The sequence below is a fragment of the Schistocerca piceifrons genome, chromosome 6 (genome assembly GCF_021461385.2).
Source record: "Schistocerca piceifrons isolate TAMUIC-IGC-003096 chromosome 6, iqSchPice1.1, whole genome shotgun sequence".
NCBI lineage: Eukaryota > Metazoa > Arthropoda > Insecta > Orthoptera > Acrididae > Schistocerca > Schistocerca piceifrons.
The window spans coordinates 116,186,273-116,201,944 of NC_060143.1; the positions used below are offsets into that span (position 1 = coordinate 116,186,273).

A 15,672-nucleotide genomic window follows, 5' to 3' on the forward strand; every position below is an offset into this window, starting at 1 on the left:
AACCTTATTACATGAATAACATACAGCATGTAGCAAGATTCAGGAAAAGAATGTGGGATAGAAATAATCATTATTTTCATAAGCTGCACATCATTTAGTTTATCACATGGATTTGCATACACTATCTGACCCTGAAGTCACAATTGTGATATATGGAGCAATTTAACCTGGCACACTTGGAAATAAAGAGGATTTTCACTAGAATATAAAGCAGAGACCTTTTTTCTTTTTAATTTAAAGAATGGATAACTGCAATACTGTTTCATGTACAACATCTATTGTTATTGTTAACATCTGTATTGCACCACAAGGACCCATTTAAATGTTTGCACAATAAACACTATGACACCCACTAAGTAGAATTCATTGCAGCATTCAGTGAATTTAATCTTATAGATTTGGTTAACAGCCTCCTGACAAAAAGAGTATATATAACAATAAATCTACACATCTTTTTACATTGTATTAAACACACTAGAGTTAAAATCATTCTGTAGAGAAAATTACATTGACATTATTGGTAAAATTACATCACAGTAACATGTATGACATCAAAACACTTGAGTATTGCTTCTAGAATGGCAGCTGTTGCAGTATACTGCAACAAAATGGCAAAATTTTCCAACATGAAATGATATACTTACTGCAGTAACAAAATAATCAGCCCAGAAAAGTATTTGGGCACATTCTGGAAAAGTATTTTGTTACTTATTATTCCCACAATTTATGATAGTTGTACAATTAAAATGTATTATTATTAATTTTGGCAGTTGAAGTTTTTTATGCTTATGTTATTTAACACACTTCTACGAATATGCTATTTATCTCTAACACTTGCCCCACATTTAACTGTGAATTAAGAAGTATAAAAATAAATTCAAGAGAGATCAAAATAACAGAAATATGCTGAGAAAATTAATACAGTACAATACAGTGAAAAAACTATATGAAGAAATGCATGCATTTCATACAGAACCAGTACATATGTACTTAAAATAAATAAATATTGTAAAACCTGCACAAAACACTTTGAAATACATATATTCATCGCTGGGAGTTATGTATATGTGTGGTCAGATGCTTAGATAAATAGTCAGCTCTCGCAAAACATTTGCCGCACATTTCACAATGGTAGGGGCGTTCACCTGTGTGTATGCGAAGGTGACGAGTTAAATCACTCTTTCCCCCAAATGCCCGTCCACAAAATAGACACACAAATGGCCGCTCTCCAGTATGTTTCCGGACATGCAACTTCAGGTTTTCCTTTGATCGTACACACTTGCCACAAAATGGGCAAGCAAACCTACGTTCTCGTTGTCTTTCAGCAGCATCCATGCGAAGTAAATTGATAAGTGAAGCTTCGTGTGCTGAACGGAAAGTATTACTTCCACTGGATGTCATAGACAGTGCAAATGTCATAGAATCTATCGTTTCATCTTGTTCTGCCTCAGATGTCTTTTCTGTTTTAAACACTTTCTTTTCTTCTACTGAGCTTCCTTCTGTTGTGCTGGCACTACTACCATAATAATAATCACTGAGGGGAAATCTGTACAAGTTTTGACCCCCCAGTTTAGATAATGATCCACTAGGTATGCGCTCATAACTGGGATTCAAGACCGGTTTTTCTTCAGACATGTTTCGAACAACAGCCTCATTTGAGCTTGAAACTTGTTCACTGCTGCTTTCTGGGGTTGGAACAGTTGCAGTAGGTGTTGCAGCAGATTTTTCCATATCTTTATCTGACGATGTCACAGTTGTATTCAAAGTACTGTCACTGTTTGATTCACTTCCTTTATGCATGAATGGAAATATCTTTCCACTGTAATCTGTCGCAGATTCAGGTACACTGCTATTTCGAAGTGCTCGCTCTCCGAGAAGATCCCCAAGCATTCCATTATTTCTGATAGTACGTGTAAATATGTCAAATTCTGATGGAGACTTAGAGTGTAACTTTTCCAGAGCATGATTAAGACGATGCTTCTTGAAAGACTTCAAGTATCGAAACTGCATTCCACAGACATCACAAGTGAAGAGCTTGTCTGCCGGTAAGCGAGCTCTGTGGTTTTGTTCTCTATGCTTCAAATAAGCGGATCGATATCTGTAGCTCTGTCCACACTGATCACATTTGAAAGGTTTCTCTTCACTTTCTGTATCTTCAGCTTGAGATGGTACAGAGTGCTGCAAGTCAGAATGTTGTTCCAGGAGCCAAGATGAAGGGAAGGAAGCCAAACAGACTGAGCATCTGAAAATACCAGAGCCAACTGTTCCAAATGGGGATCGTCCACCATCTTCCGATACTGGTGAAGCCAGCAAGCTCTGTTGGTGGAGGAGATTCAGTATTGAGCAGTTTTGCCGACTTAAAGCATCTATGCCCATATCAGGGAAGCCAGCACCAAAACTACTTGGAAAGCCAGCAGCAAATGGAGAAAATGGGAACTGGAAGGGTGTAGAGGATCTTGTGTGGTTACTTATCTGAATATCAGATCCCAGTTGCCGTGACCCTGTTATCACACAAGGAGATCCATATCTCGCATCTAAGGGAGAAAGATCCTGCAACAGAAAAGATAAGCTTTCTCTATACATATTTCTAGGGTACATCATTGTCACAGAAGCAATGATTGATTGTAAGTTTATCGTTAATGGAAGCAGCTACACAAAATATCTCACACAACAGTTTCTTCAGGTCTTAAAAAGCAGACACAGGTTTAGATTTAACAGAAATGAAAATCTTCAGATATGTGAATTAAATAAAGATATTACACTGTATTTTAAAGTACAGAATTAGACACAATAAATTGTTTCTTTCCAATAGATGTGTTAAAATTAAATATTATCAGTGATTCTCATCTACATGGTACTCTATCAGTGTTTAAATGATTATAAATGAAGAAGTTACTGATACAATGTTAATTTCCAAATTTTGGTTTATAAACTACACAGTATAAGAACAATGATCAAGATAGAATGATCATTGTTGCAGGTTTTGCTAACAACAGGAATTTACAATTGACAAAATGTAGATAATCAGATAATTTATACAATCAGTGACTTATTAGAGACATGTTTCATGTGCTTGATAATTTCCTGGCATTACTAACTATATTTTATTGTGTGTGGTTATGGTTGACTTCTGACTGACTGGTTCATTCATCATGTTCTGTTGACCCCATCAAGAAGCAGATGTGGAACAACCCAAGGTATACATTAACAAAGACAAGGAAATCAGAAACCTAATCTGCATATTACATTAACAATTCACTATCATAATATTACTTAATGATATTCATGTTTAACACCAGATAAATTTAATCAAGCAAATTAGAAAAAAACAGCTGCTGCCTCCTCAGTTATACTATTGCTGTTTTTCTGTACAGTCTCATTTACAGTACATAACTAATTGTAATGCAGCTTCACAACAAACACTGCTACTCACCGTGAAGTTAATGAGATATGTTTGTAATTCTCTTTTGAACTGGATGGGGGGGGGGGGGGGGGGTTACTGAAGGTATGTGGTTACAGTTGCCTGAGACTTCAGTTGTGTGTGAGAGTTGCGTTTGTGTGTGTTTGTGTGTGTGTGTGTGTGTGTGTGCGCTTATGTGTGCCTATTGTGCCTATATGCAACTCAGCATCTCCCCTCATAATACTGTTACATTCCATCCTGGATTTTCTATTGTTTGATCATTTTTCTTTACTGTATTGAGATTGTGTAGACCAGAGATGGCTTGTTCTTATAGCAGATGCTACAGCCTCTGTGCTGCAAAGTGTATCGTTGAGTAATTTTCGTATATCTGTTGTGCCAAATGACGACTTGCATGGGTTAGGGAGGTTGGGGGGGGAGGGGGGGGGGAATAAGAATTGATGTAAAACAGTTGTATGTAAATTCTTCCTGAAAAGAATAACTGACTTTTGGTTCAGAGGAATTGCTGGAAAATAGCCTGGAAACCTAGAGCTCGCACTTTAGATCACAGTTTAGGAAAATTTCCTTCAATTCAAATACAGTATGACAGCTGCAAATCGTTAGCCAACAACAGCACTGTGCATTGCACTTTGTGTGGTCTTTTTTCCAGCTCTGACTACATAATGTCTGTCTATTGAAGAGTGAGCTTAATATTCAGAGAGACTCTTGAGTTTAATTTTTTGGGGGAACTAAATGCAAAAATTTTACATGAGTCATACCCTGAAATAAAACTGACATAATAATATCTATATATATTTGAAAGATTTATTTGCCTGATTCCCAATTCAGAAAGATGCAGTTTTGAGGAATAGCTTTTTGGATATCGTATATATCAAACTGAATTCAGTACTGCAAAAGAAAGTAATTCAACATAAATCCATATTAACCTCTCTAATCGTTTTAACAGCACAGACTAACAATAAAGTGGTTCAGTAATAAGAGTCAGATACATATAATGTATAATACCAAAAATATTACTTTTCAATCTCTTTACAATACACTGCTGCCTGTGACAGGACGTATTGTATTACATTGTTGTATTTCTTATCATTTTATTGTGTTTCTGTTATGTGCTTTGGTGAGTTTTGGGTGGACAAGCATGTGCCACTGAAGCCAAGTCCTGGTCCATCACATATGAATTTCATGTTGTAACACGAAAAAAAGTCAAATTACTTTTGTGCTTATTCAGATACCTAGCCACTTCTCTTGTACCAAACATTCAACTCCAACAGGTTGGAAACGAAGTATTATCATGAAAATATCCAAAAAAGGTGTTACTAACTGCAACAACTGATGGAGCCTTACCCTATTGTCAGTACCAAGTAAGGTACTTTTGAGGATCATTTTAAACTGCATTAAGGGTTCTGTGGAAGCACAACCAAGGAGAGAGCAGGCAAGTTTTAGAAAACATTGAAGCTATGTGGACCTTACCAATACTCTCAGAATTATTCTGGAACAAAGTGTGGAGTGGCAACATACCTTACCTTCATTGATTTTGAAAAGGTTTTTGCCTCTGTCAATCAAAGAGTCATGTGGGATACATTTGCAAAACATGGCATCCCAACGAAGATTACTGACATCATCAAGGAAATGTATGAAGACTATGAATGCCAAGTACTACATAATGGAGACTAACACAGCCTTTCCAAGTTAATTCAGGAGTGTGACAAGGGTGTATTCTTTCACCAACACTATTTCTTTTGGTGTTGGACCATGTGATGAAGAGAGTGATGAGGAGATGGAAGAGAGGTGTGCAATGGGGGACGCAGGATAGGCTCGAAGATCTAGATTTCACAGTCAACATCTGCTTAATGGCACAACGATATCAAAGAGAAACTGGCCAGGTTACAGAGAGTGGCAGAAGTTGCAGGCCTCAAGATAAATGTTTGCAAAACACAGAGAAATATGGATAAATTCAACCATCATGACTAGGCTGCCATTAATGGAGAGGACTTAGAACAGGTCTAATCCTTCCTCTATCTTGGAAGCATAGTCACGGCTACAGGAGCTGTTGTGGAGGACGTCCATAGTCGCATCCGCAAAGCAAATGCTGCGTTTGTACAACTGTGCCCTGTTTGGAGAAATAGGAACATCTCAAAGAAGACCAAACTCCGGCTTTTCAATAGCAATGTGAAGGCTGTCCTGTTGTATGGTTGCAAAACTTGGAAGGTGACTAACCACATCAAAAACCAGCTCCAAGTTTTTAATCAACAACTGTCTCCGGCATATTTTAAATGTGAGATGGCCAGATATAATAAAAAAATTAAGATCTTTGGAGGCAGACAATTCAGCAACCAATCAATATACAAATCAAGGAAAGAAAATGGAACTGGATTGGGCTTACATCAAGGAAACCAGATGGAGCTGTTGAAAGGGTGGTGCTGGACAGGAACCCTCATGGAGATGGAGACCATGGTCATCCCAAACAAACCTGGAAAAGGACGATCGAGAGAGAAGCTGCAGAGGATGGGAAAACCTAGAGCGAAGTGAAGGGACTTGCTAGAAATCATACCAGGTGGAGGAATTTCATCACAGCCCTGTGTTCCAGAGGGAACGAAAGGAACTAAGCCAAGCCAAGTCAAACATTCAACTGTTGCTTGAAGTCCATTGTACTGAATTGTTGATGCAGATCTTCTAGCAATATTTGGAGCCAAAAGTAGGATTTCTGTCTCTTGAAAAGATAGTGGGATGCATTGTTGTAATGGAAGACAATGTTAGTTGTCTACTCTTTGCAAGTGAAAACTGCTTTTCTGTTTCCAGCGTCTATTAGTAAATATTGTGTGTGTGTGTGTGTGTGTGTGTGTGTGTGTGTGTGTGTGTGTGTTTGCTTGCACGTTAGTTGGGAATAAAGGGTTCTTATCAGAGTTAATATTTTTGTTGTCATTTGAACTTACCATCAGTAGAAAATGGGAAAGTAAAATCTAGATAATGTTCAGCCAGCTGAGGAGATAATTGAATCAAGTGTGTCATTGCAACAGATTTAGGATCCTTTGGTCGAGATTTTGCATCAGTTGAAAATTGTAGCCAAAAATCAAGATGAGATGCCAACCAGGCAGGATATGTCTTTGATGCTTACTTAGCTTCTTAGCCACCTAGGTACATCATTAGCAAATGAAATCTCAGAATTGTGAAAGGTACAAGCACAAGAGCTAATTTCTGAGACTATTCAAAATCTAGCCAAAGAAGTAAATGACATTAAAGAGAGTCAGCAATCTTTGACCAAAACAATGAGTAATCTATCCAAACAAGTGATTAATTTGTCACTAGAACAGCACCAAAAGAACCAGCAACAGTTTACTGTGAACAGATTGGCCAGTGCATTAGCAAGCAAGTGCAAGCTGCAGTTTGCAACTTGTCAACTGACAAAGATCCTAATGAGGATATACTTAAATAAGACTTGTTAGAACTAAAATAACAAATGAGGATTGACTTTTCACAGTTAAAAAGTATTGAACAGAAATGGGTGAATTGGTTAATGAAGAGTTAACTGACGTCCAGGTGGGTGGAGGGTGAGGGTGAGGGAGACAGTGCAAGATTGCCAACAAAAAATATATGTTTCAGAGAGAGTTCAGACATTGAGTCTCATCTCAGAATACAATCATCACAATTCATCTGTACCACTTAGGAACATTTTGCCCTATGGTGTAGTACCAGAGACACCAATGTATGCGGTAATGCTTATGGAAGAAAAACAGCTCAAACATAGGAAATTCCAAGCACACTCCCCTGACGAGAACACCATCCACCTAATCATGTTTATTCGCAGATGCAGACTAGTATTGACACACTCATGGACATGGTTCCAGAACATCAGCTATGTAGGTGAATACCCACATTGATGTAATGTAGCCTTATGGGTATGAGATATTTTGGAAAGTATCTTAATAAAACATGTTACTGGGATGATCCAATGTCTCATAAGGACATTCTTATGATTCAGAATGCAAAACTGCTGATAGAAATTACAGAGAAATTAATACATGTTTCTGAAGATAACCTGGAGAACTCCATGGGAGTGTTAAATACCATCAATTTGATCCAAGAATACATAAAGTCAAGACAAGACTTAGTTGGGCCTTGTACAAGCAATGGCTGGGGCTCAGAACAAACCCATGATCAAAATGCTGTGTTTCCTAATCATAACACCCATTAGAATGGATATCAAAATCAGAATAAGAGAAATTATAATGGAAACAACTTCTGCCATAATAGGAACAAGCAAGAAAGATGAGAAAGGTTTAATTCTGGTGACACAAACTAATAATAGTTATTGGCAAAATAACCACCAGTAGCCATAGAAAAATACACATTGGAAATACCACTACTGGTAATTACACACAGTAACTGCCCAACAGAACAAGGGTTGGAAAACAACCTGGCATGTGTACTCCCAGAATGTTGGTAACAAGATGGGATAGTGGTTGTGACAAAGGTATTATGACCCTACCATATAACGATGGAACTGATATAACAGACGAACTTTGCTCAGATGTGATTATGTGCAACAGAGTCCCTCCGATGCCGCAATCAGCAATAAGGGCTAGCATTTAGGATGTTCCTATAACAATTGTTCTGGACACTGGCACCACTATGAATGTGATCTCAAGAAGTTTTTTTTTTTTCTGAAGGTGTCAGAGATACAAGACACTTACATTTCTGGTTCACAATTTCTAAGTTCTGGGGCCACTGTCACTCAATCAAAGAATGTTAGATTATGGGCACATCTGGAGATAAAACCAGAAAATGTAGCAATATTATGCATCTTTCTAGTTATCAAGGGATTAATTTTGGTATCCACACCTGGTGATAAAGACAAGGAGATGAAGGACATGGAATCAGCAATGCTGGCAGCCAGTGAACTGGTCACAGCTGCTGCCTACAGTGTGCACCCATGCTGTTTGTGTTGGAAAGAACCTCTGCCAATGGAGGCATTAAGGTAAGGTCGTCACAGACTCAATTCACTTGTGTGTTCACTAATTTAATAGCCAGACCAACTAAAATCTGCCATACTTGGACAGTTGCTTGTTTACAGTTATCTCTTTCTCTTTCAGTTTGCTCTCTTGACAATTACAGGTGCTGTTGACCTTTCTGGCATGTATACTGTTTCATCGGGTTTAGCTCTTGACATTGCAACACTCGCTGTTGACAGGTTGGTCTGGCCAGGCAGAGTTCAGTGTATTTCCCCAGTTTGCAAGTTTTATTCTTTTAAACCTGTATAGCAGGAGTGAGTTGTAAAATTAATCACTGACTGCATCTTGGTTCTTGATTTTGTATGAAATAAAGACCTGCATATTGACTTTTCTTTGGACAGGGTCTCATTTTTGGTCAATGATGTGAAGGTTCAACTTAAGTTGTTATGGAGAGATGGTAACATTGGGATGTACTGCCAAGGATAATGGTAAGAATTGCTAAGGATAGTAGTAAGACAACAGTGTAGCTGAGGATATCTACACAAGTTCTTGATGTTAAAACAGAAGTATAATTAAAGATAGAAGAGACAGAAAATCTGTCAGGAGCTCAGAAAAAATAATTGTTTGACCTACTGCACGAATATGTCATGTGTTTGAAGAGAACCCAGAGTAATCTGTGGTTAACCTCTCATATTGAGGTAGTTCTGCATAAGACATTTTGCTCTAGTTTTTACCTCAACCTATGGTCACAGAGACAAGCAGTGGGCAAAAATAAGAAAAATGCTTGAGTGGAACCTGATAGAGCCTTCCAATGGTCTACATTGTAGTCCACTCTTGGCAGTTCCAGAATCAGAAGGAAATGTAACGTTGGTTCTGGACATATGGGTCATCAATCAAATAATTGTACCCACACAAACTTATCCCAAGAATGTTGATGAGCTAATACAGAGATTCCATGGTGTAAAATCTCTCACAAGCATAGACCTATGAGCTTCTTAAAAACATGTAAGTTATTACATGTGAGACTGGCTTATTGCTTAATAGATCTTCAAGAATATGATTTCCAGATAGTGCATATAGATGAAAAGGACAACATTTTTGCAGATACACTATCCTACCCTCAGAAATGATTAGAACCAGACATGGAAACAGTACAAAAATGTCATAGTTTTTGGTATTTTTGATGCAGGATGATTTGCATAAAAGATACTATCTGGACCTATGTAGAAATATGTCCACATTGCACGATGCAGATGCTAGATGGAGAACAGTAAAACAACTGCAACAGAATGAATACTATCAAGTAGTTAAAGGTGTGGTGCTTCATCATATAAACCCCGACTCAAGAGTATTGGTGTATTGATGTGTGTGTGTGTGTGTGTGTGTGTGTGTGTGTGTCAGTCAGTCATTCATCGACTATGTTGATGTTCCATAAGAAAGAGAGAAAAATCAGTGGGTCAATGAGATACCGTACATTCCAACAGAAGTACAACAATGAGAGTAGAAGGTAAGAAAGGCTTTGGTCAATGTAAGAGTGACAAAGCCTGTAAATGGAAACTAAATTATGAGAAGTTAGCAAGAAAGTGCTACTGGAAATCATCCTAGCTAGTAACTCCTAAACAACAGAAACAGAAAATGGAAACTTTTGCACACAGGTCCTTTTGTAATTTTAAGTATGCCAAATCCAGATGCATATTTGTTAAGGTATCCTGCAAATAATACAATTAAAGGTCTGTATCTGCATCAGGATCTGAGAAAGTACTTCTCTGAGCAAAATTAGTTGAGCCAACCTTGAGAGGTAAGGACACTTGAACTTGATTCTTGCAGTAAATATTTATTTTGTTGGAATATGTAAAAAGTTTTTCCTTGACTATTCAGCATTATCTGTTGTGTTTAGATATTAAACTACATATGTAATTATTATGTATTTCTGTGTTTTACTGTGATTAATTACGTGTCGTAATGGTTTAGGTTGTGTCCTGTGCAGTAGTTGTAGTTGTGGTCTTCAGTCTGAAGACTGGTTTGATGCAGCTCTCCATGCTACTATATCCTGTGTAAGTCTTCATATCTGAATAACTACTGCAACTTACATCCCTCAGAATCTGCTTACTGTATTCATCTCTTGGTCTCCCTCAATGATTTTTACACCCACACTCTCCTCCAACACTAAACTGGTGGTCCCTTAATATCTCAGAATGTGTCCTATCAACCAATCCCTTCTTCTAGTCTTGTTGTGCCTTGAATTTATTTTCTCACCAGTTCTATTCAATATCTCTTTGTTAGATATGTGCTCTATTCATCTAATGTCCAGACTTCTCCTGTACAACCATATTTCAAAAGCTTTTATTCTTTTCTTGTCTTGTCATCCATGTTTCACTTCCACACATGGCTACACTCCATACAAATACCTTCAGAAAAGACTTCCTAATATTTAAACCTATATTTGATGTTAACAAATTTAAATTCTTCAGAACCGCTTTTTTTGCCATTGACAGTCTACATTTTATGACCCCTCTACTTTGGTCATCATCAGTTACTTTGCTGCCCACACAGCAAAATTCATCTACTAATTTAAGTGTCTCGTTTCCTAATCTAATTCCCTCAGCATCACCTGATTTAGTCTGAGTACATTCCATTATCCTTGTTTCACTTTTGTTGTTGTTCATCTTATATTCCTCTTTCAAGACACTGTCAACTGCCCTTTCAAGTCCTTTGCTGTCTCTGACAGAACTACAGTCATCAGCAAACTTCAAAGTTTTTATTCCTTTTCCCTGAACTTTAATTCCCACTCCAAATTTTTCTTTGGCTTCCTTTACTGCTTTCTCAGTGTACAGACGCAATAACACAGAGGATAGGCTACAACCCTATCTCATTCCCTTCTCAACTACTGCTTCCCTTTTATGCTCCTCAACTTTTATGACTTCTGTATCAGCTGTAGATAGCATTTCACTCCCCGTATGTTACCCCTGCTATCTTCAGTATTTCAGAGAGAGTATTTCAGTCAATACTGTCGAAAGCTTTCTCCAAGATTACAAATAAACGTAGGTTTGTCTTTCCTTAATCTATCTTCCAAGATAAGTTGTAGAGTCAATATTACCTCAAGTGTTGCAACATTCCTCCGGAATCCAAACCAATCTTCCCTGAGGTCAGCTTTCACCAGTCTTTCCATTCTTCTGTACAGAATTCTTGTTAGTATTTTGCAAACAAGGCTTATTAAACTGATATTTCAGTAATATTCCCACTTGTCAGCACCTAATTTCTTTGGAATTGGAATTATTACATTCTTCTTGAAATCTGAGAGTATTTTGCCTGTCTTGTACATCTCTCACACCAGATGGAATAGTTTTTTCATGGTTGGCTCTCCGATGGCTATCAGAATGTCATCTACCCCTGGGGCCTTTTTTCAACTTAAGTCTTTCATTGATCTACCAAATTCTTCTTGCAGTATCATATCTCCAAACTCATCTTCATCTACATCTTCTTCCACTTCTATAATATTGCCTTCAAGTTCATCTATCTTGTATAGGCTCTCTATATACTCCTCCCAACTTTGATCTTTTCCTTCTTTGCTTAGTACTGGTTTTCCATATGTGCTCTTGATAGGCATACAGTTGCTTCTCTTTTCTCCAAAGGCCCTATTAAATTTCCTGTATGCAGTATGTATCTTTCCCCTAGTGATGTATGCTTCTAAATCCTTACATTAACCATTGCTTGGGCATTTTGCATTTCCTGTTAGTCTCATGCTTTTAGACATTCGTATTCCCTTTTGCCAGCTTCATTTGCTACATTTCTGTATTTTCTCCTTCCATAAATTAAACTCAATATCTCCTGTGTTATCCAAGGATTTCTACTAAATTTTGTCTTTTTACCTATTCGATCCTCTGCCACCTTCACTACTTTATCTCTCAGAGCTACCCTCCATCTTCTACTGATGCCTCAGCGACATTTTGAACACTGTTTTAAAGAATTATTGTTTAAACAAATTATTTAATTATCTTCCAATATCGTGGTGTTGGTATCTATTCTCCATCCAATATAAACTGAATGAAATATTTGTGTAATATACACTCCTGGAAATGGAAAAAAGAACACATTGACACCGGTGTGTCAGACCCACCATACTTGCTCCGGACACTGTGAGAGGGCTGTACAAGCAATGATCACACGCACGGCACAGCGGACACACCAGGAACCGCGGTGTTGGCCGTCGAATGGCGCTAGCTGCGCAGCATTTGTGCACCGCCGCCGTCAGTGTCAGCCAGTTTGCCGTGGCATACGGAGCTCCATCGCAGTCTTTAACACTGGTAGCATGCCATGACGGTGTGGACGTGAACCGTATGTGCAGTTGACAGACTTTGAGCGAGGGCGTATAGTGGGCATGCGGGAGGCCGGGTGGACGTACCGCCGAATTGCTCAACACGTGGGGCATGAGGTCTCCACAGTACATCAATGTTGTCGCCAGTGGTCGGCGGAAGGTGCACGTGCCCGTCGACCTGGGACTGGACCGCAGCGACGCACGGATGCACGCCAAGACCGTAGGATCCTACGCAGTGCCATAGGGGACCGCACCGCCACTTCCCAGCAAATTAGGGACACTGTTGCTCCTGGGGTATCGGTGAGGACCATTCGCAACCGTCTCCATGAAGCTGGGCTACGGTCCCGCACACCGTTAGGCCGTCTTCCGCTCACGCCCCAACATCATGCAGCCCGCCTCCAGTGGTGTCGCGACAGGCGTGAATGGAGGGACGAATGGAGACGTGTCGTCTTCAGCGATGAGAGTCGCTTCTGCCTTGGTGCCAATGATGGTCGTATGCGTGTTTGGCGCCGTGCAGGTGAGCGCCACAATCAGGACTGCATACGACCGAGGCACACAGGGCCAACACCCGGCATAATGGTGTGGGGAGCGATCTCCTACACTGGCCGTACACCACTGGTGATCGTCGAGGGGACACTGAATAGTGCACGGTACATCCAAACCGTCATCGAACCCATCGTTCTACCATTCCTAGACCGGCAAGGGAACTTGCTGTTCCAACAGGACAATGCACGTCCGCATGTATCCCGTGCCACCCAACATGCTCTAGAAGGTGTAAGTCAACTACCCTGGCCAGCAAGATCTCCGGATCTGTCCCCCATTGAGGATGTTTGGGACTGGATGAAGCGTCGTCTCACGCGGTCTGCACGTCCAGCACGAACGCTGGTCCAACTGAGGCGCCAGGTGGAAATGGCATGGCAAGCCGTTCCACAGGACTACATCCAGCATCTCTACGATCGTCTCCATGGGAGAATAGCAGCCTGCATTGCTGCGAAAGGTGGATATACACTGTACTAGTGCCGACATTGTGCATGCTCTGTTGCCTGTGTCCATGTGCCTGTGGTTCTGTCAGTGTGATCATGTGATGTATCTGACCCCAGGAATGTGTCAATAAAGTTTCCCCTTCCTGGGACAATGAATTCACGGTGTTCTTATTTCAATTTCCAGGAGTGTAGATAACATTAATATAAACAGCCATTCATAATATGACAAATGAAATTTTTTACATAACATCTCCAGACAATTATACATACAAAATGAACTTGCTGAGATTAGCCCAAATGGGGAAGCTTGAGTTATGTATGACCAATTGTACCACTAGTAGCTAGAGAGACAAAGAAAGTAATAGTTACATATGATAGTCAATCTTGGGAGACTCAAGATAGCGAGCCAATGTCAGCTACCATCACTGGAAGGTGCCATGCTAACAAGCTGCAAATGAAACTTCCTGGCAGATTAAAACTGTGTACTGGACCAAGACTCAAACTCAGGTCATGAGTCATGCTTGGGTAGCTCAGTCAGTAGAGCACTTGCCCGCAAAAGGCAAAGGTCCCGAGATCAAGTCTCGGTCCGGCACACAGTTTTAATCTGCCAGCAAGTTTCATATCAGCGCACACTCCACTGCAGAGTGAAAATCTCATTCTGGAAACATCCCCCAGGCTGTGGCTAAGCCATGTCTCCACAATATCCTTTCTTGCAGAAGTACTAGTTCTGCAAGTTTCGCAGAAGAGCTTCTGTGAGGTTTGGAAGGTAGGAGATGAGGTACTGGCAGAACTGAAGCTGTGGGAATGGGTCGTAAGTCATGCTTGGGTAGCTCAGTCGGTAGAGCACTTGCCCGTGAAAGGCAAAGATCCCGAGTTCAAGTCTTGGTGCGGCACACAGTTTTAATCTGCCAGGAAGTTTCATGTCAGCACACAATCCGCTGCAGAATGAAAATCTCATTCTGGAGGCTACAAATGTAACTCATGAGCAGCAGTCATTATGTAATGAGCTTTAAGAGAAATTCCATGAACAAGCATCGAAGTTCAATTTTAAATGTGGCTCTATACGAAGAAAACGTTTTACGAACTACACAGTTCACATAAACAGTTTTTGTTCAACAATGATTTAATCCAAGTTGTCTTATGAGAAGTTCTTAATTATTGAATGAAAGCCTTTAAAAATACAAAAACACTGAAAACATTTTTTATGTAACACAAACAGCTGAGATGATGTGAACCAAATATTTTTATTTATTTATTTATTTATTTACATTTTCTTTGTGTGGAGCCATCATAATTATGGCTTTTGCAAACATCAGACTTAATACTATGGTTATATTTACACTTATAAAATACACTATATTCTGTAGCTGTTGCTTCTTATGTCTATTTTTTACATTTATCACATTACAATTTCTATCTTAAAATTCGTTGAAAGAATATAAACATTTTTCAATTAGAAAAGATTTTAATTTTGTTTTAAAAACATTTCCCGTGTACATTCTTAGAGTATTTGGTAGCTTGTTATACCAAATCACACCACTGATATATGGACTTCTATAAGTCATTTTTAATGTTCTTCTAATACAGAAATAGTTACAATTTGTTTTAGTGTTGTGATCATGTACATCACTGCCCTTGATAGCTTCTGTTGGTTGACATATAAAAAATACAACTATTTTGAAGATGTACAGAGAATATATTGTCAGATATTTGTGCTGCACAAACATTTCATGACAAGAATCTCTATGTCCCATCCCATGCATATGTCTTATTGCTCTTTTCTGTAGTAGTAGTAGTAGTAGTAGTAGTAGTAGTATTTTTACCCTTACTGAGAAGAATACATAACTTATGGTCCACGAGAATTGTTTGGAAGTGGTTCAGCAACTTAAGAGCCTCCACTTTGGATCCAGATTTGGGGAAAAGTTCTTTGTTCTTTCTATTCAAATTATAATATGCCAGCTGCAGCACATTAGCCAACAACAGTCCTGTGTCTTGCACTATGTGTAG

The 15,672-nt window shown here is 39.1% G+C and overlaps 1 protein-coding gene across 1 annotated transcript in view; it reads right to left on the reverse strand.

Moving 5' to 3' along the window:
- Positions 1–1,044: 1,044 nt before the first annotated feature.
- The window catches only part of LOC124802454 (longitudinals lacking protein-like), a 115,688-nt gene continuing 101,060 nt past the window's right edge, over positions 1,045–15,672 (reverse strand). The window contains exon 4 of the mRNA XM_047263239.1: positions 1,045–2,550. Within this exon, the coding sequence (XP_047119195.1) occupies positions 1,045–2,550 (1,506 nt within the window). The remainder of the gene's footprint in view (positions 2,551–15,672) is intronic.